This window comes from Prunus avium, chromosome 4 (assembly GCF_965620075.1).
Source record: "Prunus avium chromosome 4, drPruAviu1.hap1.1, whole genome shotgun sequence".
In the NCBI taxonomy this organism is placed as follows: Eukaryota; Viridiplantae; Streptophyta; class Magnoliopsida; order Rosales; family Rosaceae; genus Prunus; species Prunus avium.
The window spans coordinates 21,610,676-21,632,385 of NC_142287.1; the positions used below are offsets into that span (position 1 = coordinate 21,610,676).

At 35.4% G+C, this 21,710-nt stretch overlaps 3 protein-coding genes across 3 annotated transcripts; 2 read left to right on the forward strand and 1 right to left on the reverse strand.

The window, feature by feature from the left end:
* The first annotated feature begins 566 nt into the window (after positions 1-566).
* LOC110752403 (indole-3-acetate O-methyltransferase 1-like) lies at positions 567-6,987 on the forward strand. Its single transcript, XM_021953047.2, has 5 exons — positions 567-659; positions 3,325-3,423; positions 3,544-3,960; positions 6,004-6,279; positions 6,634-6,987. The coding sequence occupies exons 1-5, from the start codon at positions 567-569 to the stop codon at positions 6,985-6,987; spliced, it is 1,239 nt and encodes a 412-aa protein (XP_021808739.2).
* A 4,616-nt stretch (positions 6,988-11,603) lies between these two features.
* On the forward strand, positions 11,604-16,952 carry LOC110752410 (AUGMIN subunit 4-like). The gene is made up of 13 exons (XM_021953056.2): positions 11,604-12,199; positions 12,315-12,362; positions 12,437-12,502; positions 13,081-13,425; positions 13,632-13,731; positions 14,200-14,245; positions 14,668-14,761; positions 14,862-14,933; positions 15,061-15,119; positions 15,250-15,318; positions 15,398-15,449; positions 15,909-15,986; positions 16,064-16,952. Exons 1-13 carry the CDS (start codon positions 12,062-12,064, stop codon positions 16,139-16,141), a joined length of 1,245 nt encoding a protein of 414 aa, XP_021808748.1. The 5' UTR covers positions 11,604-12,061; the 3' UTR covers positions 16,142-16,952.
* LOC110752413 (uncharacterized protein At4g14342) lies at positions 16,720-19,307 on the reverse strand. The gene is made up of 4 exons (XM_021953059.2): positions 19,150-19,307; positions 18,866-18,951; positions 18,648-18,771; positions 16,720-16,974 (listed from the first exon to the last, which is right to left on the reverse strand). Exons 1-4 carry the CDS (start codon positions 19,153-19,155, stop codon positions 16,927-16,929), a joined length of 264 nt encoding a protein of 87 aa, XP_021808751.1. The 5' UTR covers positions 19,156-19,307; the 3' UTR covers positions 16,720-16,926.
* Positions 19,308-21,710: the final 2,403 nt, after the last annotated feature.

Sequence of the window (21,710 nt, forward strand, 5' to 3'; positions counted from 1 at the left end):
ACCTTTCCTGGTCCTTATTTCCCAACGTTACCAAACACAGGAATAAAAATCTCCCATTCCCATTTTGTGAGATTATACATGTGAGTTTCATTCTCAAAAAATTCATTCTGCGAAGCAAATGAGTTTACGCCCCAATTGGGTACAAATCAAAACCCAACACCTAAATCATCAAAACCAAAGAATTATTATTGTTATTATCTTTTAAGAAATTAAAGCTTGAATCGGAAAAAAAAAAAATTAAAGGATAAAAGAAGATATTTATCTTGTATATTTTCATGATATTTTCTAGAATGTGCAACACCGTTTTAAATCCTAATTTAATACACCCGTACATAGTTTATAGGTATATTTAGAAGGGTGATTGATTGCATGCACTCAACAGGGCTACAGGTTCCATGAATTTGCACCATCTTTTCATTCTACAATTGTCTTGCTGGTTACCCATTTTGGGTCTACATCGCGATCTATAATTGTACATATACAAATACTTTGCCTCTCACTGTATATGCTTTGAACAATTTAGCATCATTTCACCCTAGAACCATAGAATTATATTTCTGATAAATATGGCTTCAGATGGACAGCATGTGGTTGTTTCTAACATGGAGGTTGAGAACTTGGATGGAGGCAAAGAAGATGCCGACATTTCCAAAACGCAGGTTAGTCTTTAATACTTATTTTCCGTTTTGATTTTCTTCCAAATCTCATGTTTTCTTTCAATTTTCATGTTGTGGCATGATTTGGCTTGATGAGTCTCTCAGATTGTGCCATGGGCTAATAGATCTGATCCATGAGGCTAATATTATCATTTGTTCCAGCTTGAATAATTGGTTGCAACTGGGAACCTAAGTTTGAGCTTGAATAACTGGGCGTGAGTTTGACTTGAGAAAACCTTGTCAAACTGGCAGACTTTCTTATCTTAAGATTACAAACTTTCGTTTTTGTTTTTGTTTTTTCCTTTATCTCTTTCGGGTGTAGATTGTTGGTTGAGACTAAAGAGGCGTGTGTTGTGGAAGAGATAGATGGTTTCACTGAATAGGAGTGAGGGCTGCAGGGGTATCCACTAATTCCCAAATGGATTCCTTCTCAATGACAGAAATTTCTTCCTCCATAGCTTTCTTCTAAGCTACATCATTCACAGCTTCTTCAAAACTCTTTGGTTCAATGACACATAACAACTAGTAAATACTCCACTGAGATTCATTTTCTTTCTTGGAGTTGAACTAGAACTGAAACCTGGTGATTGTGGTGTTGAAGGACTTGCTACTTGAGGAGATTGTGGCGGAACTTCATGTTCAACTTCTTCTTCTTCATTCTCTTCTACTTCATTAAATTGAAGTGAAGAACCTTGGACAGTTACCAATGGGGTCTATCCTAGTGGAAAAGGGTCTTGGTTTGCAAATCAGTTGTCTCAAGTTTGTACCCCTATGGCGTCATAGTAGTGTGTGTGTGAGAAACCCCCCCTCCCCTGTAGTTTAGACTATCGCTTGTACTCAAAAAAAGAAAGCATATTAGACAGATTTTTTCTTCCAATTCGAAGATGTTTCTTCATCACAGATAACATCCCTCGAATTACAACTTTCTATTTCTTCAAGTCATAGAGTCCAGGAAGCTTTCATATTAACTTACTATATATAGTTTACTAATTTGGAAATAAGACAAAAAGAGATTGAGAATGGGTAGAGGAAGAGAAGAAAAACATAAAAACAAGAAAATGGCACTTTGAAATTTGATAAAAGATAGGGTTTCTTAGATATAGATTCATTTTCATCAAGATGTAATAGATGCAGTCCATATGCTCTTTTTTTTTTATTGCAGTCCAATCTCACCAATTAAGTAATTAGTATGTCCATAATTTTTTAAAAATTTACAAGATATGCCACTATCATAAATGGAATTATATGAAAACACTTTCCTAAAATTCAGTGTTTCCTTATATATATATATGTGTGTGTGTGTGTGTGTATGTATGTGTATGCATTTCCTTGTATATATATATGTACCTGCCTTACATGTAAGTTTTTTTTTTTTTTTTTGTTGAGTTTTCTTATTAAGCAATTTTTTCTGGAGTTTCATATATATATATATATATATATATATATATATATATATATACATACATGCGTACTTGACTTCCATGTAATAGTTTTTTTTTTTTTGGTTTTCCAAAGAAATTTTGTATGGATTTTTATCTCAATATGAGTTTGAAGATCCATACCAAGATATTATATGAGTTCAATTACCTGGGCTAGAGGTAATTTATGGATTTAATTACCTGGACTAGAGGTAATTTATGGGTTTAATTACCTGCATAGGTACCTTACCTATTGTTAAGGTATGAAATTTTCATGAACTCTTATTACAAATTTTGATGTCACTATACCGTGGAAAAATTTCAAAATTCAATAAATAGATTTGCAATTAAATTCAAATCAAATATGATAATTAATGTCCTACAAATCAATAACTTACCAATTTTACGAATTCATAATTTACCTTATTTATGTTTTAATTAGGTGCAAAATTGGAATAAAATAAATAAATGTAAATGTCAATAAATTAAAAAAAGGCATGTAATCTTATGTGGCGCAAAAGTTAAAGGACTTGGATCAACAACTTCTGCGTGAATTGCACCCAATGCGTAAAGAAAACCACAGTCTCAATAACATTTCGGCGCTCCTTTGCAGTGCGATTGCTCTGTGTTCCTCATGGTTTGGCTTCTAGTGACCTGGTTTTATTGTCAATATTTTCGCTCATTCTCGCCTTTGTGTTGAATTTCTATTTTCATCTTTTGGTTAAAACCCTCCATTTTAGGGGTCTTTTCTATTGATCAATTCTCTGTAATTTGTCATATCAATGAAATTCTTATCTTTATGAGCAAAAAAATAATAATTTAAGGTGTCTTTGGACATTTTTAACGAAAGAATACATGAAAGTTAACAGAGGTTATACATTAGCGTCAAATACAAAGTTTGTGTGGTAAATTGTCAAAAAATCAAATAAACTAGAAACTACCAACATCTCTAGAACATTGAAGTATAATAATTTAAGGACAATAATATTAATATGAAAAATTTCCATAAGATTGAAAATTCATCAAGTTCTTACAAAATGATAAGACAAACATATAGGCTGAGGAGCATTGTGCCAACTGGGTGCACATTAGGGAACACAATTGAAAGAGATAGCTCGGCATCATGGCACTCCAAAATGCACTATATCACACTTCTGAAAAACAACACCCTCCCTCTCTCTCACCCTTACCACAGTATGAATCTTATTACAAATACTTCTTATTAATTAATCATATTCATGGCTTCCAAGGGAGACAATGTTATAGTTTCAAGTATAAAGCTCGAGAAGATACTAAGCATGAAAGGAGGCAAAGGAGAGTTAAGCTATGCTAAAAATTCCAAATCCCAGGTAATTAGTCCATTATATTAATTGTTTTTTTTTTCAAAATTTCAAAATTTTCTCATTTGTTCTATATGTTTCAATTTGCTTAATTTATGTGCCCAAATAATTGTGTCCTTAATTTTTCAGGCCGAACATGCAAGATCCATGCTTCCCCTGCTTAAAGAAACCCTAGACAGAGTGCAACTGAGCTCTCGAGACGCCCCCTTTGTGGTTGTGGACCTTGGATGCTCAAGTGGAAGCAACACCATCTACATCGTAGACGTGATCATCAAACACATGGCCAAGCGCTATGAGTCCTTGGGATATCACCCGCCTGAGTTCTCGGCCTTTTTCTCTGATCTCCCTAGCAATGACTTCAACACCCTCTTCCAGTTCCTCCCTCCTATGGCCAACCACGGTGGTAGCATGGAGGAGACCGTCGCAGCCGACAGCCACCACTCCTACTTCGCTGCAGGGGTACCCGGCTCCTTCTACCGGCGACTTTTTCCTTCAAGGTCCATTGACGTTTTTCACTCGGCGTTTTCTTTGCATTGGCTCTCACAGGTAATTAATCCATTATTGGTTGTGTAGATACTTACTAGCTAATAATTAGTCACATAATTACTTTACTGTTTATTGTTTTAAGAATAAGCGATAAGAACTACTGATGACCAAATAAAAGTACAAAGCAATTAGGGGCTTTATCATATAATGACCAATAGGAGGGCACCAAGACAAAATGATCCAGTCCCTCATGTCACTGTCGCTCAACCGGTTTGTCCAATTTTGAAGGGGATGGACCATTTTAACATTTTGTCTTGTGTAAATGACTTTTTTATCATTTTCTCAAGCAATTATTGTTTATAGTGTAATATAATACGTAAAGAATTCTAGGTTGTTGATGACAAATGTAGTGCAAACAATACCGTTGAAATAGTTAGGGTTAATTTTTCAATAGTAAATTTGGCTTTTCCCTTGAAACGTATTTTTCCTTATTTGCAGCCCATCAGTTTATTTTTCTATAAATAATACCCTAACTTTTATAAGTAAAATTTGATGACTAGCATCCACCTGAGGAACTAACGTACCTAATCAAGCTTAACATAATTTATTTTACTTTTTTAATTCCAAAAGTACCTCTCATAGTTTACCTTTGCTCAATTAATTGTGTTGATTTCTTATTACATTGTTGACTTTATTTTTCAATTGATTTGGTGCAATTTAACGTTTATTTTAGCCAAATTGGTGGCATTTAATGTTTTTGTTTGTTTATTTTACAATTCATTTGTCTTCTTTTGGCGTGGGATTTTTCCTTTTTTGCAACATATCCAATTTCATTCCATCAATTCTTACGAATTCTCTTTAATTTAATTTTCATTTATAAATTAATGTACCCATTCTTTTAAAATCAAAATTACTATGTGCCTATTTTTAATTGTATATACAAATATAAGTAAATCATTATGCTTAAAAATATAGGTAAATTAATATACAAATGAATACACTTACATTAATGTATATTAAAAAAAAAGTAAGGTAAGTTTTACATTAATGTAGATTAAGTACTTGAAAAATATAGGTGCATATAGATAAATAGTGTACCTATATATTTTTCACCTATCTAAAATGAATGTAAATAATGTACCTATCTTTTCATTTTAGTTTATAAATTATGCACCTACTTTTTTATATCTAAATAATGCACCTATTTTTTTTCTACATGAATATGTACCTATCTATTTACCTATCATGTATTAGATATGTAGGTATTTTGTTTTGGCATATATCACCAAAATTTTCCGATCGACAATTACCTAATCACTACTTTTTAGGGAAAAAGATTAATTTGTATGTTATTGCATTTTGTTGTTGTAGTACAAGCGATAGTCTAAACTAAAGGGGAGAGGGATTCACACACACACACAAACTATGATGCCGTGGGGATTCGAACTTGAGATCTCTAGTCCGTAAGTCAATACCCGTGGGGATTCGTTTAGCTATAATATTTTTATTATTGTACATATGTATTTGGTGTATTATTATTTATGTGTATTGGTGTGGTCATTTATTATTTTTGGCTAATAACCAGAAAGTAATAATAATAATAAACATGCCACATCAAGGGTGGTGCAGGTTGGAAGGGGTCGGGATGGGGATAAGGGTTATTATTACTTTCTGGTTTTTAATTGGTTTTTTAATATTTTATTAATTTTTTAAGCAATTTAAGTTTTAAAAGGCGGCCCACATATGCCATATCAGCACTAACAGAAATTCTATAACGGTAAGACTGCAGAGCCACATTGCAACAGATTTATAAACATAAGGTACCTCATTATAAAAATTGAAATCACAGATACAAAAATGCCTTAAGAGTAACTGGAGAGTACCAAATTGAAATTAACCCAACTATTTAATATTTCATGAGATACTAACCGAACTTACTTAAAAGAGAGCATACATGGACTTCTTGTTACTTCATGTTTATTGTGTAAAGAGGACTAAACAAGTTTATGTAGAGACTCTCTTTTGAGCAAGTTCCATTAGCATTTCGTTAAGATGCCCTCTAATATTAGTTGATAATTCTTTTATGTGTTGCGTGGGACCCAGGTGCCAGAGAGTGTGCTAGACATGAAATCAGCAGCCTACAACAAAGGAAGGGTGTTTATTCATGGAGCAAATGAGAGCACAGCCAATGCATACAAGAAGCAGTTCCAGACAGACTTGGCAAGCTTTCTCAAGTCAAGAGCCAAGGAGCTCAAGAAAGGTGGCTCTATGTTTCTTGTCTGTTTAGGCAGGACCTCAGTGGACCCCACTGACCAAAGTGGCCTAGGCCTTCTCTTGGGGACCTACATTCAGGGTGCTTGGGATGATCTTGTCCAAGAGGTAATCATGATATATACTGTCGCAAAATAATAACTATTGTTGGCTGCTGGGCGGTTCATATATTTTGATCATGGGATCAATTGAGTAGCTCGTTGACCTTGGTTATATATTACAATAGGAATGTTCATTGTTGGTGCCGGTGGAGTAAATTGCATCTTTTTCCTGCGAAAATGGGGCTCTGACCCTAATAAATAATGGGAGAATTTCACTTCCATTGAACTAGACTCCATTGAGCCACATGATGATAAATTTAATCAAATAAATATTTAGCTTTAGATTATGTTTTTGTATAATTTATACTACTACTTTTGACATAAACTTGTGATGTATATATTAATTATCAATTTTTTGCAGGGTCTTATCAATAGTGAGAAACGTGACAGTTTCAACATTCCAGTGTATGCTTCAAGCTTACAAGATTTCAGAGAAGTAGTGGAAGCTGATGGCTCATTCACCATAAATAAGCTTGAGATTTTCAAAGGAGGAAGCCCCATTGTAGTCAACCAACCAGATGATGCAGCTGAAGTTGGTCAAGCCCTTGCCAACACTTGTAGGAGTGCGACTGGAGTGCTCATTGATGCACACATAGGTGAGCACCTTGGCAATGAGTTGTTTTCAAGAGTGGAACAACGGAGCTCAAGACATGCCAAAGAGCTACTGGAGCATATACAAATGTTTTACATAGTGGCATCACTTTCTCTTGCTTAATTAGAGACTTTGTCGTTTAGTTGTGTTATTTTCACTGCATTGAGGATAAATAATCCAACACACAAAAGATAGAAGAAAAAACGTTAGGATAGGGACACTATCTCCTCTCTTTTCCTCCTTTTGTGTGTTTGTTTTGTGTTATTAGTGATTCTGGTAGTCACCTTTATTAATACATACTTGATGGTGGATTTTGCGACTTTATGTTCCTATGAATAATCAATTAGCCTTTTATCTAGTTGTAGTTCTCTTTGCTACTTAGTTGGAGGATATTTCAGTCGACTTTTACAGATCGATGACTTTATGTTCCTCTGAATAATTAATTAGCCTTTTATCTAGTTGTAGTTCTCTTTACTACTTAGTTGGAGGAGATTTCAGTCGACTTATACAGATCGATGACAATATATATATATATATATATATATATATACAGAGAGCTTCCATTGAGGGATCCCTCAAATAAGTTATTTGAGGGACACTCCTTGTAGGCCCCACTCCGGATTGTATTTTACTAATCCAAACCGTCTATTTTGTAGATACTCATTCAAAGATCATCTCTACAAAAAATCACTTGAATCCGATATGATTTGACCACTCAATTGTGTTATTGAAATTTGAGTACTTTCTTGATGCACCGTTGTTCATTGATTTTGTAGGACATAATTGGATATCGAAACGGTTTCCGATTTGTCTAATTTTTTGTAAGGATGATCTATGAATGAAGGCCTAAAAAATAGATGGTTTGGATTATTGAGAAAAAAATTGTAGGGTACCCTAAAGGCAATGGCGGACCTGTGCAGGCGCAAGGAGGTGCACCTGCACCTCCGGTCGCCGGAAAAATCCATTACAGCTGCTGGAGTTGCACCTCTGCTTCAGACCATAGATGCGCGCAACCTGTTTGACGAAATGCTCAAACGAAGTGGGAGCTGCGCTGCTGCTGTGTGCACTGCACGCAGGGCGCGCGCGCTTGTTTTTTTTTAACTAAGCCTGGCCAAAACGATGTCGTTTTGGACCAGGCTTTTTAAAAGGCGCTGCTCTTTTTTTTTTTTAACTACCCTGGCCAAAACGAAGTCGTTTTGGACCAGGGTTTTTAAAAAAACAGAAAGTAACGACACTACTAGACCAGGGTTTTTAAAAAAACTGAAAGTAAAAAAGCTGGGCCATTTCGTGGCTTTTCAAAGGGGTTCTATAATTCCTAAGTTAATTGGGTTTAAATTGGGCTTCTATAATTCCTATTTTAATTGGGTTTTAATTGGGAGTCTCTTTATTCAATTGGGTTTTGGAAATTCCTTATTTAAATGGGATTGAGAATTTTCTTTATAAAAGACCAACTTAACATCACCCAAATTCATCAAACCCTTATTTTCTTTTAATTGTACAGTTATGGAACGGTACTTTAAGAGAAATAGTTTAAATCCTCCTTCAAATAATCCGGGTAGTTCAAATCCTCCTTCAAATAATCCGTCTAGTTCCAACCCTCCTTCAAATAATCCGGCTAGTTCAAATAATCCTTCAAATAATCCATCTAGTTCACATCCTCCCTTGAATAATTCGGGTAGTCCAAAACGATCGGAGGTCACTGAGTTGGATGAAATATTGGTTAATCTTCCTGCAGACCCTGGACTTAGACCTCCAATGACTTATTATAATCCCAATTTTCGAGAACAAATCCGAAGAGCCTATCTACAAAGGGGTCCTTGTTACCCTCAAGAATTTAATGACCGGGACCTCATGAAGCTTGAAGATCAACTTGGGCTTTATATTGTTGATATGCAGAGCAGCACAGAGTTTTCATCATTGAACGGAATTACTGATCTGGCTGAAAAATTGGTGAATACAGGAAGGAGTAGAATATACAACTATGTGTATTTACTTGTTACATTGGCTTTAGTTTTACCCATTGCAACAGCTTCGGTTGAGAGAGCTTTTTCAGCTATGAATATTGTGAAAACACCATTGCGTAACAAAATGGGGAATCAATGGTTGAGTGATAGCTTGGTTGTTTACATTGAGAAAGATATTTTTTCTTGTATTAGTAATGCAAATATAATGCAACGTTTTCATGATATGAAATCTCGTCGGCAACAATTGTAGGTTAATTATAATGTTATTTTTTTTAATTAATTATGAATAACATTAGTATTGTTTAAATGATAAGGATGTTTAGTTTTTTTTTTTTTTGAGCTCTTAGCTTTTAAAAATTGCACCTCCACTGAAAAATTCCTGGGTCCGCCGCTGCCTAAAGGGCGTCCCTCAAATAAAATTATTTGAGGGATCCCTCAATAGAAGGGGATTGTATATATATATATATATATATTTCTGATAAGTTTGATACATAGTTATTATGGCTTGCTCAATTACTATGATGTAACTTTGTTGTGAGTGTATTGACTTGTTGTAAAAATATCCTTGTAAACTATCAAACTTCCGCTAATAAAAGAGGTAAATGATAAGTGCAATTTTAACAATCACAGCTTTCGAAATCTATGCGTTCGTGGAATCGGCAAAGTTGGTAGTGTTGAAACCTACTTGGAGAGCCTTGTTTCACCTAAATAGAGTGAGAAAAATAAAAGAAGTAATTTGTACTCTCTTTTTTTTGTCTTAGTTATTATTCTTTTGAAGCTGCAATATGCTGAACAAGGTTTCTAATAACGGTATTAGAGTATATACTCAATAGGAGGAGACATCAAACTTTCTTTGTTACTCGTTAGACAGAAGTCTCTGGTTAATATTTCTTATTGGGTTTTGTTTTGTTTATTTTTTACTCAACTCTTACAGATTTATGGATGTATTTACGATTCTTCATTTGAATTTTCTTTTGGATGTAACTCAAAATGCATAACAGTTTGCTGTAGATGCTAGAGAGCAAAACTATGTTGCAGTGTTTATGTGTTCAATTTCATAGCCATAATATTGTATTTAGGGTCATATTTCAATGTCTTATTATGTTTTGTGGTGTAATGAAATTTGTTATATTAAATTTACATGACAACAATCTCCACCTTTGTTTTAAATAAAGACGCATACCTCACAAATTTATTTTTTTAACGAAGGAAAAAGTTTAGGGGCGGAAGGCTACCCTATCCCAAGGTCAAGCATACTAAGGTCTCTTTGAGGACTTACAAAGGCGGTCTTAGCCCCTTTTTTGGTTTTTACAAATTACCCACCAAGAGGGATTGGCGACAGTGTGACTTGAACCTAGGCCTTGATAGCGAAGAGAACGATCCTTACCAACTCAACCAACCCTCGTTTCCCCTACAAATTTAGAATTCAGGCAGCCTATAAAATTAGTGTACTTGGTACAGTAATTAGTTATTTATTTATTTTAAATTCCTTTCAAATGGTTAAGTATGAGAGCATCTCCATTGCAGGGGTGTAAAGGGAAATTTAAAGGATACTTACACCGAAAGTTGCCGAAAGTTGCCGAAAGTTTCTCCAATGGTAGGATGAAAATTAATGCAAATATAGCATTTGGCCGGAAAATGTAACAAGGACCTTTTAACGCATATATGAGAACTATAGTCTGGCCATCCCTGGGCTTCCCAAGCTTACATTGATCTATTTTGGAGAGGATGAGGAATATAAACTTATGATAAATGATGGTGAAGATACTAAGGGCAAAAGACTTGCTGAGTTTATGAAGTTGAGACAAGAGAATGATGTGGTTGAGATAAGAAATGAAGTGGATAAGTATTTGTGGTGGGAGGTTTAAAATCCTAAAAATCCTCAACTTAAATTGTTAGAATCTGCATTCATTTTGGATCCTTTTCATGTTTCTTTGACTCCAAAAGTGATGGAGGCCCTAATTTGTACAAGCGATTGGTTAAAAGTGCTAAAATATGAATATGGTTTGAATACTTTAGGTTAAATTGTATTCTTCTCCATAAGGAGGTAGAAATAGGAGTTTACATGAGTGCTTTACAAGGAAATAGATACAGTTATCAATTAAGAGAATATCTCTTAATTATACAATGATATGTCAACTATATAAAATAAGAAAGTAAATCCCTTAATTAATCAAGGAAATAAATCTCCTTAATTAATTAGGAAAGCTTACGTAAACAAAAAATGGATGAATTTTTCTTTTACAAGGAACCCACAAAAGATGAGCTCGAGTTCTATGAGGTTTGGAGAAAATTAAGTTGGGTAAGACTAAGCTACTATTTCAATTAATATATTGATTTGCCAATTGCATTTTGTCAATGTTTTTTCAATGTTTGTTCATTCTCTCAAACTTTAGAGGTGAGCCAAATGATAGAGCAAGTAAGCACTGCTAATTCATCTTGGATATTATTCTTCATGGTAATTTATTAAGTTTAGTATTTTATTCATTTTTTTAATATATTAAAAAATATAAAGTTTCACATTAAAAATTCGACTAAATAAAGTGCTAGTGCTACCTTTATTAATGGAATACTATAAGTTAGTTTTTTTATTTTTTTTATTTTACGAAAGAGGAATTCATTGATAACAATTAAGAGGATACAATAGTATCATTTTGGGAACCTCTTCAATCCAAATTGCAATAGAATTACAATTAAGTGCATGCCTTGTTAGAAAATAAGCTACTTGATTGCACCCCCTTGGACTAAAGGAAACAATAACATCATCAAATTGTTGCAGACTCCTTTTAATATCATCAATGAGATGCCCATCTGATGGCCAAGACTCTTCCTCACCATTCTTTAAGTCATTTACCACTGCTTGTGAATCAGACTCAACCGATAAGAAGAAAAGCCAACATCCCGAGCAAACTTCACCCCGAATAATATAAGTTAGTTGGAAATTCAGTTTTGAGCATACTGATTTGGGCCTTCAAAATCTGAATTTGGTAAGGAACTGGTTTGGGGCCAATAGCAATCCAATACCGATCTCTATTATGTGCCTAGGCCTGGATGAGACTGTTTCTTTCTATCCGCGAAGATGAGGGTATTTTAGTAAATCAAGCTGGTAACTGATTTGAATTCCTCCTGCGAGTGCGCATGCCTAATGCTTAGGCTTAGGAAGGAAGAAGAAGAAGATATAGAAGGAACAAACGAACGAAGAAGACAACGTTCTGGGTTGGTGATTGAGAGAAATGGTGAAGGGGCTGCAACTGCCAGGACAACAAAACCTGCCACCCGATGTGACCCATCTCATCGATCAGCTGGAGCGCCACTGCCTGGCTCCCGATGCTTCCCTCGTCTCCAAATCCGCTTACTTCGACCTCCAACTTGTATCTCTCTCTCTCTCTCTCTCTCTCTCCACATTTCCCTGATTTGTTTGGTTTCCTATAAAATGTGGCTGGCTACAATTCCTTTGATTTCTTAGAATTATTGAAAAATTTGCAGGCCAGGGAGGAAATGTCTAACGAAAGACTGCGTTACTTGGAAGCCATGGTAATTCATTCTCCTACATTCATGGAGTTCCTATTTGACAAGGATTTTAAATTTGTGTGTGAATTCTGATGTAGGCAATTTACAGTGAGGCAATTGCAATGGTGGAGGAGTATGAACAAGGCTTGATCAACTCTCCTCAGGTTTCACTTTTTGTCACACTTTGAATTTTCTTTCTTTATTATTGCAAGTTTGGAACAGTTCTAACCTCTAGAGTCTACCCATTTTTTTCTTTTTGAATTTATTGCTTTTCAAATTGGCTTCACATCATCTGTTGTTTGGTCATGATTTTGCATTAAGTATGAGAGACACTCCAAACTGCACTGTGTAGTGTTTAGAATCAAAGGGTGTATTTGCCTTCCTTGCAGGGGAATTGAATTATTTCCTTCTATTTGTTCCATTTTGAAGAAGAAATGAAGTGAAAAGAAAAACAAACTCCATCTGAATTGTGACTGATAAACAAAATTTAAGTTACTATGAGATGGTACCACTGCAAAAAATTTGCTTTCCATGGAAGAATGTTCGTTATTAGTTTTAATCTAATCATTACCTTAACTTTATATATACAATGACAGACTTGTGTATTAGAATTTAGGACGACATGCTAATTCAATCTTCACTGGATGCTCAAATGTAATTTTCCCTTAGTATCCTGTTATGCAGATGAGCCATGTAAGTAGTCTAAAACTGATGAGAACCTAATTTTTCATGTATATATCAGCTGTATGAAACATTAGAGCATCGTATGACTATTGCGGAAGCAGCTCAAAGGTTGAGGCTTCCTCATATCTCCAAGGATGGTGAAATTCATGAGGACGAAATTGAAAAATGCAGTATAATGTCACGGAGTTCCCTTGATAGCACTTGCACCAGTTTTACAGTCAGCTCAAGTTCTAACTCGACAAATTGTCCTACAGCAAATAGCACTAGTGCAGCAAACAACAATATGTCTCTTAGTGCAGCTGATGTTGTGGAACCTGCAATTGGTGGTGTACCCAATCGCTTTCTTGGGATTACACCTGGTTATCTATGGCAAACACAGCTCCAGCAAACCCCCTTCTCCATGGTACAATGTTCATATGGTTCTGGCATTCAAACAGTTGTCCTTTTCTTTTATGTATTTATTTATAATTTACGTTTTTTTTTTCTGCTCTGAACATCTTTTCTTAGAGAATCTGTTATTTTTCTGTATATGGTCCTTTAATATGAAGATATAACCTTGGTGAAGCTGTCCCTTTTTTTTGAGATACATCTGTAATGCTTAAACTGCAGGATATGACAGAATACCAGTTGTGTCTTTCCCAAGAGATTGAGGCTCGTTTGAAAGCTAAATGTGATATGTTAGCTGATGCCTTTGTAATGGATGACATTGGTCTCTCTCTCTCTCTCTCTCTCTCTCTCTCTCGTTCTTTACTCTCTCTCTTCCCACCCATATATGAACGCAATCCAGATTCCATAGCCATTGCAATCTTGTGATGAACATATTGACTTGTTGATCTACTTCTCAGGGCCTCCACTTAATCAATTTCTGTATGAAAATTCAACTGTCATCTGCGTGCCAAACTGTTGATCCGCATCATTTCTATTTTTCGTCTTGTTCATTCTGGGAAAGGATACCCCAGATTCACTGCTCCAATGCAATCTTTGGTCTTATGATTTTCTCTTTCCTGGAGAGGGTCATGAGGATCAAGTTTACTAGTATCCTAGAAATTTAATACACAGTATCTATATTCTTTATACTTTCCTGGGAATAATTAATACCAATGATATAACCAGTAGGCAATATGTTTATGTATAGTGGTAATAGGCGTAAATTAATACCATTGTTTTCTTGCTGCAGATTCATCACCCGGGCATCAAATTTCAAGTGCTCCGCTTCCAGAAAGGTTTTGGTTACTCTCTTAATGCAACGTTTCCCTTTTACACGGAGCGAGATTCTTTTCACGGATGTTTGTAAATTTTATTTGACATGTAATATAGTCTGTTACTTGAGCTAGCAGCTGACATGAGTAGTTGTAATAGAAAAAGTACTTTAACATGTTTAACAACTCAATGGCTTAACGAATTTCATTTCCTCTTTCTACGAAAATGATTATACGTCATTCTCCAGATCATTGGCTGCCTCATATATATATATATATATATATAAGTGACTACGGTTTTCAACTATTTTCTGTACTTCTCTCAAGTGCAATGCAGCCATAAACCAATGCTTTTGGTGAATTTTAAATTTCTAGAAACTGTGTTCTAAATGCATCTGTGATGGTGTGTTCTATAATATGTTGGACTTTTCTCACGATTTTATCAGGATAAAGTTGATAATCGAGGAAACGGAAAGGGAGGAAGCAGCTCTTCAGGAAGATCTATATTCTGCAGATAGAAAATTTTCTGAGTATTTTAATGTATGAAAATATACAATCTATGTTTTATTTTCCTGAAATTCTTAGTGGCATCATTTTTCTTGTGAGGGTATGTGACATAAAGTCTTTTTTGACAAACTAGGTCTTAGAGCAGATAGTGGGGGTTCTTATGAAGCTGGTCAAAGATTTGAAGCAGCAACATCAACATAAATATGTAAGCTTCTAATATTTGTGATGGTTGTATTTTCCGTAATAACATTTGGGGATATGCCTAACATTTTGTTTAATTATAGGATTCTGTTTTTCTTACTGTCGAAACTTGTTGTAAATAATATTTATAGGATGAACAGCAAAAGATATGGCTGTGCAAAAGGTGTGAGACAATGAGTGCAAAATTGAGGTTCGTTGCCTGGTTTCTTATGCAAACAGAAAAGGTTCAGTTACTGAGCGTATTCATGGTTTTCATTTATTCTAGTATGATCTAATTAATTGATTCTGTAATGAGTATAATATGCCCCGTTTAATTTCAGGAAACTGAAGTATTCTGTCCTCGGTCAAACTTATACAAAGGATTCGGTACCGGCCCTATATAAAATACGGTACTTATTGATTACTCTTTTGAAAGTATTTGCAACATACTAGTTCAAGATTGTTTTAATAATTTTGGCTCATTTCTAGGAAGTATCTTCTTGATGCTACAAAAGAAGCTGATGTTACATATGATAAAGCGGTATGTTATTCTAATTCTCATATGTTTCTTTCCTATATGGTTCCTGATCATGAGTTGTCATTTTAATGTGCCCCTATATAGAGCCACTTAAAATGAGGCTTGCAAGTGCTGTAGGCTACTTAAGTAGTAATGCATTCTTTTGGGGCATTCTTGGCTAGTTAAGTTTTCAATAGTTGTTTCTGTCTATTTTCCTTGGCCTCCAGTAAGTCATTGTTTTAAATCCTAATCTACCAACTATCAAGCTGTGAGTTGCTCCAACCTTAATTCTGGTAGATATTGGGTTTTTTAAGGGAATGTAGTTACCAACCAAGCTATGAGTTAAGATATGCTGAGCAAACGTTCTCTGACGATGCATATCCAACTTAATTAGCCATTTTACCTTACCATTGTTTTGTTAGTTTTGACTGCATCTCTCTCCTGCTGCCTTTTTATGAACTGTGTTTCATCTTCTTCTACCAGTTTACCCGCCTTCGCGAGTACCAGGATGTTGATCCTCACTTTGATAAAATTGCAAGGCAGTACCATGATATCGTAAAGGTAATAGCAATGCTTACAGTTGTCCAGTACTTGGTTCGTTCCTGTGCTATACTCTAATGTCAACATTTCCATTGCAGGAATTGGAAAATATGCAATGGACGATCCACCAGGTTGAAATGGACTTGAAACACCTCCCAGATCAACCCAATGCCTAGAACCCTCTTGTTTTTTCGGTGTTGTTACTTGGGCTCTCTTCTCATCATAGCAGCTTCGGGTGCACCGTTCAAAGCTAATTGTAATTGTTTATGCTGTTTTATCATTTTTTATCCCCTTTTTTTTTTCTCATAAAAGGTTTCTTTTTTCATTGGATTTTTGGGCCACACATGTGTACCTCACCAGCAAGCCAACATATTTTTTCACGGAATCTAACGGCATGGACAAAATTGATGCATGCCTTGACTTAAGGAACAATTCCTGACAGTAAATTGGGCGTTTAGTGATAAAAGTCCTACTAGAGTTGTGTTCTCATAATATACAAGGATGGTTAGGTTGGGCAGATCTGGTCTAATTTCTTCTCTTTTTTTTTTTTTTTTTTATCACCATCCTTATAACTGGTTACATCTAACATTTCTTCTATAACCGGTTACACCTAATGATCATGGTATCATTAGCTCAACATGACAAACATGCAAGTTGAGAGAGAGATTGGCTAATGGCAAGTTGGAAAATATTTGACCTTAAAATACTTATCAGTTCCCTCGAGAAGCTCTAAGCATGTAAGAAATGCTCACACTAAGAAAGCCAAGATAATATATATATATATATATATATTGAATACATTCCACAGCAAAATGTAGCATTTCCTAGAAATTAGTTTTGCAAAGAAGCATCACTTCAGCACAGACCCAAACTTGAAAGCTAAACGTACAAATGTGGGCAAATCCAGTACATATAACCAGAGTGCATGGTCATCATAAACGGAGTCCTTACGACAGTGTGGTCAATCATCTTCTCTCTCTGGGGGAGGACCACAAGGCAAAAGCATTTTCTGCACAATAGAGAAAATAAAATCAATTCATACATCAATAAGACAAGTATCAGGGCTCGAAAATTATGACTAACACAATATACAATCTCTCTACAGCCCACATAATAAGATCACCATGTGTATTACATATACACATCAGACCATAAACATACAAATAGTGGGAAAAAAAAAAAGAGTGAACGGTTTGCGCAACAGGAAAGACAACGTGAGTGGGGTAAACTGGACCAACTGATGTTAACAACGTTAAACAAAAGTACAAATGAATGGATCTGCACAGACGCGTGCGCACAAATAAAACAAATAGATCTGAGACAAAATAATCAACCCCTAGATTTTGAAGTCTAGTGACATAAACTTACAATTCAACATTATACCCAAAATGTCCCCTTCATAAACTCATGAATGCATCCCATGAGCTTTAGAAGGCATATCTGAAACCAATTTTTGACATAATTTAATTTTCTAGATGGTTGACACAAATTTTATGAGAACGTGTAGCATATGGGCCCTGTCCCACACACGCTGGTCAACAGGATTCAATGGAGGCATTGACATAGTCGGCCAAGTAGTTTGGATCATGGTTTGTTGAATTGCGTCTAGTTTAACAATATGCAACAAGATGACTCATTTCTCCCAGGATTTTGGAAACTTCACAGCCTTAGATTACATTGGCCTTGTGGGAAGCCACTGATGACAATCTCACATTCCAAGACTAGGATGTCTAGCCAGCTAGACTTAGAGTGGAAAAACTGAGGACTGCTAAGGAAAACCATATCCCAACTACTTGTGAACAGTACAGTACAATTACAAAAGCATCCAGTGAACTTCCTCTTCATGATTTACTAAAATAAACTTTCTGGAACTTCTCAGAAGTTCATTATCCAACTTTACCCTTTCTTGTCTCAGTACTATTAAATTCAAGATCATCCTCTTTTTGGTCAAGCACCTATAAGCAAGACTGGTAAAATCTCAATCCATGTGGCTTAACTAGCTGTCCATAAAACTACTTAGCCACTAGATATTAAATCAAAAGGACTATGCTTCCTATGGTTGGTTACTGGTTGGTTACAAAAGCTGCACTACCATCAAAGAGAAAACTAAGCAGACAGGGATTACTTCAACTAAAAACTGCTCAAACACAAAAGGCAGCTTTGGTTGTATTAGACGACAAGGCTGGCAAGGCTCAGCCAAGGATGATTGTTGTGTTTTTTGTTTCCTGGCTTGCCTCCATGTAACCCCAAAGAAAGAAGGAAAGAATGCAAGCTTTAGCCAAACCAGGTGGCACAAAGTTCAGTACAAAGATGCTAATATTACTCTTCTCTTCCCTCAAGAGTTCGACCATGATCTCACACATACCACATAATATTAAATCCATCATTATAATGTTAGGATCACTTCCGGTATGAATTCATGAAAGACAACCCTTGAATCAAAAACTGCACTAGGTAAGCAAATATTTGAATGTACACTACAATTACAATATCACACTCACGCGAACACACAGACACACAGAGGAAAAGCACACATGGACATTAACACTACGAACAAGTAAGAAAATCCAAAAGCACTTGCAACAAAGCAAGAAAACATATCCAAATTACGGTAGCTAAACCTAAGCCTAATACAATCAATTCCTAGTCACAAAAGCGTAAAAGCAAGACAGTAGAGAGAACCTGCATAAAGTTGTAGCGTTCTCTTCCAATTGATTCATTCTCGGCAAGAGCAAAGTATGCAAGAATGGGATAGTGGCCAACGTAGGATGCGTAGCTATCACGCTGAATATTCACGGCCCACTCACTGCATATTTCAAAGGCAAAAGAATCTAAGAATTCCAAAATAAACATATAAGAAGATACTATAAACACAAAGCAAGAGAGAAGATTCTACTCACTATCTGTTCAAGTCGGCATGCCCGGTTCCGACGTATTTAGCTTGAAGGTGCTCAAGCTGGGAATTGATGTTGAACCTATCACTGGCCTGAACCCAATCAAAGAAAAAAAGTTAGCTATGCTCATTAATTTGAAGTGGATGAAGAAAAATTAGGGTTTATGATTTTGGGATCCCCAAAAGGAAAGAGCTTGAGGATGTTGATTTTCTTGTCCCTTCTTTCTAGTTAGGCATTAACTGGATGAGAACATCGAATTGAGATGAGAGTTAGGGTTGATATCTAGTTACCTGCATATTGGCTGCACCGAGAAGAAGCTTAACCAGCCAAACTGAATCACAGAGAGAGATTCACAGCGTTTTGAAAACGGCTCTGAAAATGCAACCCGCTATGGAAGCGACTCTAAATATACTATTTATTTACTTTTTACCGCGATAATGGCGGTAGAAGGCCTCACAGTAAATGTGGAGTGTTTTTTTTTTCTGCCTAAATTTAACATCTAAATTCATAAATGTTAATTTATTTTAAAACCTTTCGTGTATAGCCAAAAATCCACTTAAATAGACGAAACTGTCTCAAAATGTTTTAGTCATCTTCTATGTATGGATTTATAATGAACACAAATAGATATAGTGAAAAAAACAACAAACATTTAAGTCATAAATTATAATATTCACCTATAAACTTAATAATTTAGTAATCTACCAATTCAAATGTGGTTCAAGTACTCTCACACCCCGATGCACTACAAGTGAGGGTGATGACACGAATAGCAAGCTTCATCAACTCAGTTGTTTTGGTTCTGAAACGCTCCCATCAATATATTGAAAAATTGAACGAACCATTAAACAAACAATTGTCATCGAGGAAATTGAAAGGATACCATATTAAGGGAATTAGTAGGGGTATTCCAGTTGTTCCTTTATTTTCTGAGTATGTTGCCTTGTGCATATTATTTAAAGTTGTTTATCAGTCAATGAAGAATCACTTCAATTTAACATAACTTCCTATCTCTTGTTCTTCCAGCAATAAATGTATTTTCTTAAATTTTCTAATATAGGATGGGGTAGGGATCATCATTCGGCCCTAAGCCCATGGGCCAAAACTCGATCTGTTCATTAGGCCCGCTCCTGAATTGGGTAGGTCTTGAGCTTAGATTTGAAACCCTCAGATCGTCCCACCTAGGCCCGTTTAGGCCCGGCCCGCATAGGCCCTTTTTTAGACTTAATTGATGCACTACTTAATCTCGTTTTAGACTTAATCAAAATAATATAATGTGTAGAATAACTTAATAACCTTAATATGTAGACTTAATTGAAATAATGTAATATGTAGCATAAATTAATAAATTGGTTTTTTGTTTTACATATGTTATGAATTAAGTTAATATTTTTAATGTTGTTTAAAAATTTGTAATAAAAAGTTATAGAAGATTTATTGAAAAAGAAAAAAAAAAGGTTGACACTTCTAGGCCCATGGACGGCTCGGATCGGCCCCATAGGCGGGCTTGTGCCTTGACATTTGAAACTTCAGCTCAAACCTAAAAATTTCAAACCAGGCTATGACGAACCATATTCTCACTATGCCACTGAGTGGACTATGTGGCCAATTTTATTTTATTTTTCCCATTTTTCATTTGATTTGAAGCTGTGAGAGGAAAGTTTTCACATCCACTTAGTGACTAGTTATGACTCTCAGACAACATTCAGTAAGCCTAAGCGGGCAATGCAGCCTAGCAGGTCTCTCTCTCTCTATCACATTAGTTGTTTCTATCCACTTCATATTATCTTGCCTATAAAAAGAGGCAAAATGAGAGTAACTGAAACACACAGAGAGAGAGAGAGAGAGTCAGAAAGAGATGTGAAACGTAAATATTTTGTTTCTTACAAAACCCTCTTTCCATTTCATTTCAACCAAAAACAACACTGAGACATCTCTTTTGTTTTTCATATTCACAGATGAAGTCCTCTAAGCATAGTTGTTGCCTTTGTGGGAGCAAGTTCAACTTCCTGAATGGGCTGTTGGATCATGGGAAGACTGTCCACCGCCAAAGGTGTGAAAGGAAATATGAGTGCAAAAACTGCACAACAATATTCTTCAACAAGGTGGACAAGGATCAACATAAATGTTAGACAACTGGTATGAGAAGGGTATGTAATCGTTGTCCGAGTTTGTCTTAGGTTGATAGTTTATTGTGGTGGGATATAAGATAATGGCAGAGGTGGCGGTGTTGTAGGGTGTGATTAGGGTTCGTCATAGGCCTGGATCAGGCTGGCTCGATTTGAAATTTTGAATTTGGGTCGGGCTTCACGAGCTTTTTAAATTTTTCGGGCTGGACTAAGGTTTCAAATGTCAAGACTCGAGCCAGCCTATTGGGCCGAGCCTAAACGGGCCCCGGCCCCTCTATGGGCCTAGACAAGCCAACCCTTTTTTTTTCTTTTCAATAATTCTTTTATAACTTTTTATTACAAATGTTTAGACAACATTAAAGAATATTAATTTACTTCATAACATATGTAAAACACAAAAAAAAAAAGGTTTATAAATTATGCTACATATTACATTATTTTTAATTAAATATACAATAAGGTTATGGAGTGCACTTGGATGTGGGTTGAACTTCAATGTCTTTTATAAATTTTTGTTACAAATTTCTATACAACATTGAAAAAATTAACTTAATTCATTACGTGTGCAAACAAAATAAAAAGTTGATTAAGTTATTCTACATATTATATTATTTTGATTAAGTCTAAAATGAGATTAACGAGTGCATCAATTAAATCTTTATAAATAAATAATAATAAAAAGGGCCTAGATGAGTCGGGTCAAAATCGGCCTAGCGAATCCG

Bases quoted from the DNA above. Each gene is read 5' to 3' on its own strand.
- LOC110752410 (XM_021953056.2), top strand. From the start codon at position 12,062: ATGGTGAAGGGGCTGCAACTGCCAGGACAACAAAACCTGCCACCCGAT. The intron at 15,120-15,249 runs GTTCGTTGCCTG...GTTTAATTTCAG, and splicing joins ACAATGAGTGCAAAATTGAG to GAAACTGAAGTATTCTGTCC. The intron at 15,319-15,397 runs GTACTTATTGAT...GCTCATTTCTAG, and splicing joins CCGGCCCTATATAAAATACG to GAAGTATCTTCTTGATGCTA.
- LOC110752413 (XM_021953059.2), bottom strand. The intron at 18,772-18,865 runs GTGAGTAGAATC...TGAAATATGCAG, and splicing joins CATGCCGACTTGAACAGATA to TGAGTGGGCCGTGAATATTC. The intron at 16,975-18,647 runs GTTCTCTCTACT...TCTATTGTGCAG, and splicing joins AACGCTACAACTTTATGCAG to AAAATGCTTTTGCCTTGTGG.
- LOC110752403 (XM_021953047.2), top strand. From the start codon at position 567: ATGGCTTCAGATGGACAGCATGTGGTTGTTTCTAACATGGAGGTTGAG. The intron at 3,961-6,003 runs GTAATTAATCCA...CGTGGGACCCAG, and splicing joins CTTTGCATTGGCTCTCACAG to GTGCCAGAGAGTGTGCTAGA. The intron at 6,280-6,633 runs GTAATCATGATA...AATTTTTTGCAG, and splicing joins GGGATGATCTTGTCCAAGAG to GGTCTTATCAATAGTGAGAA.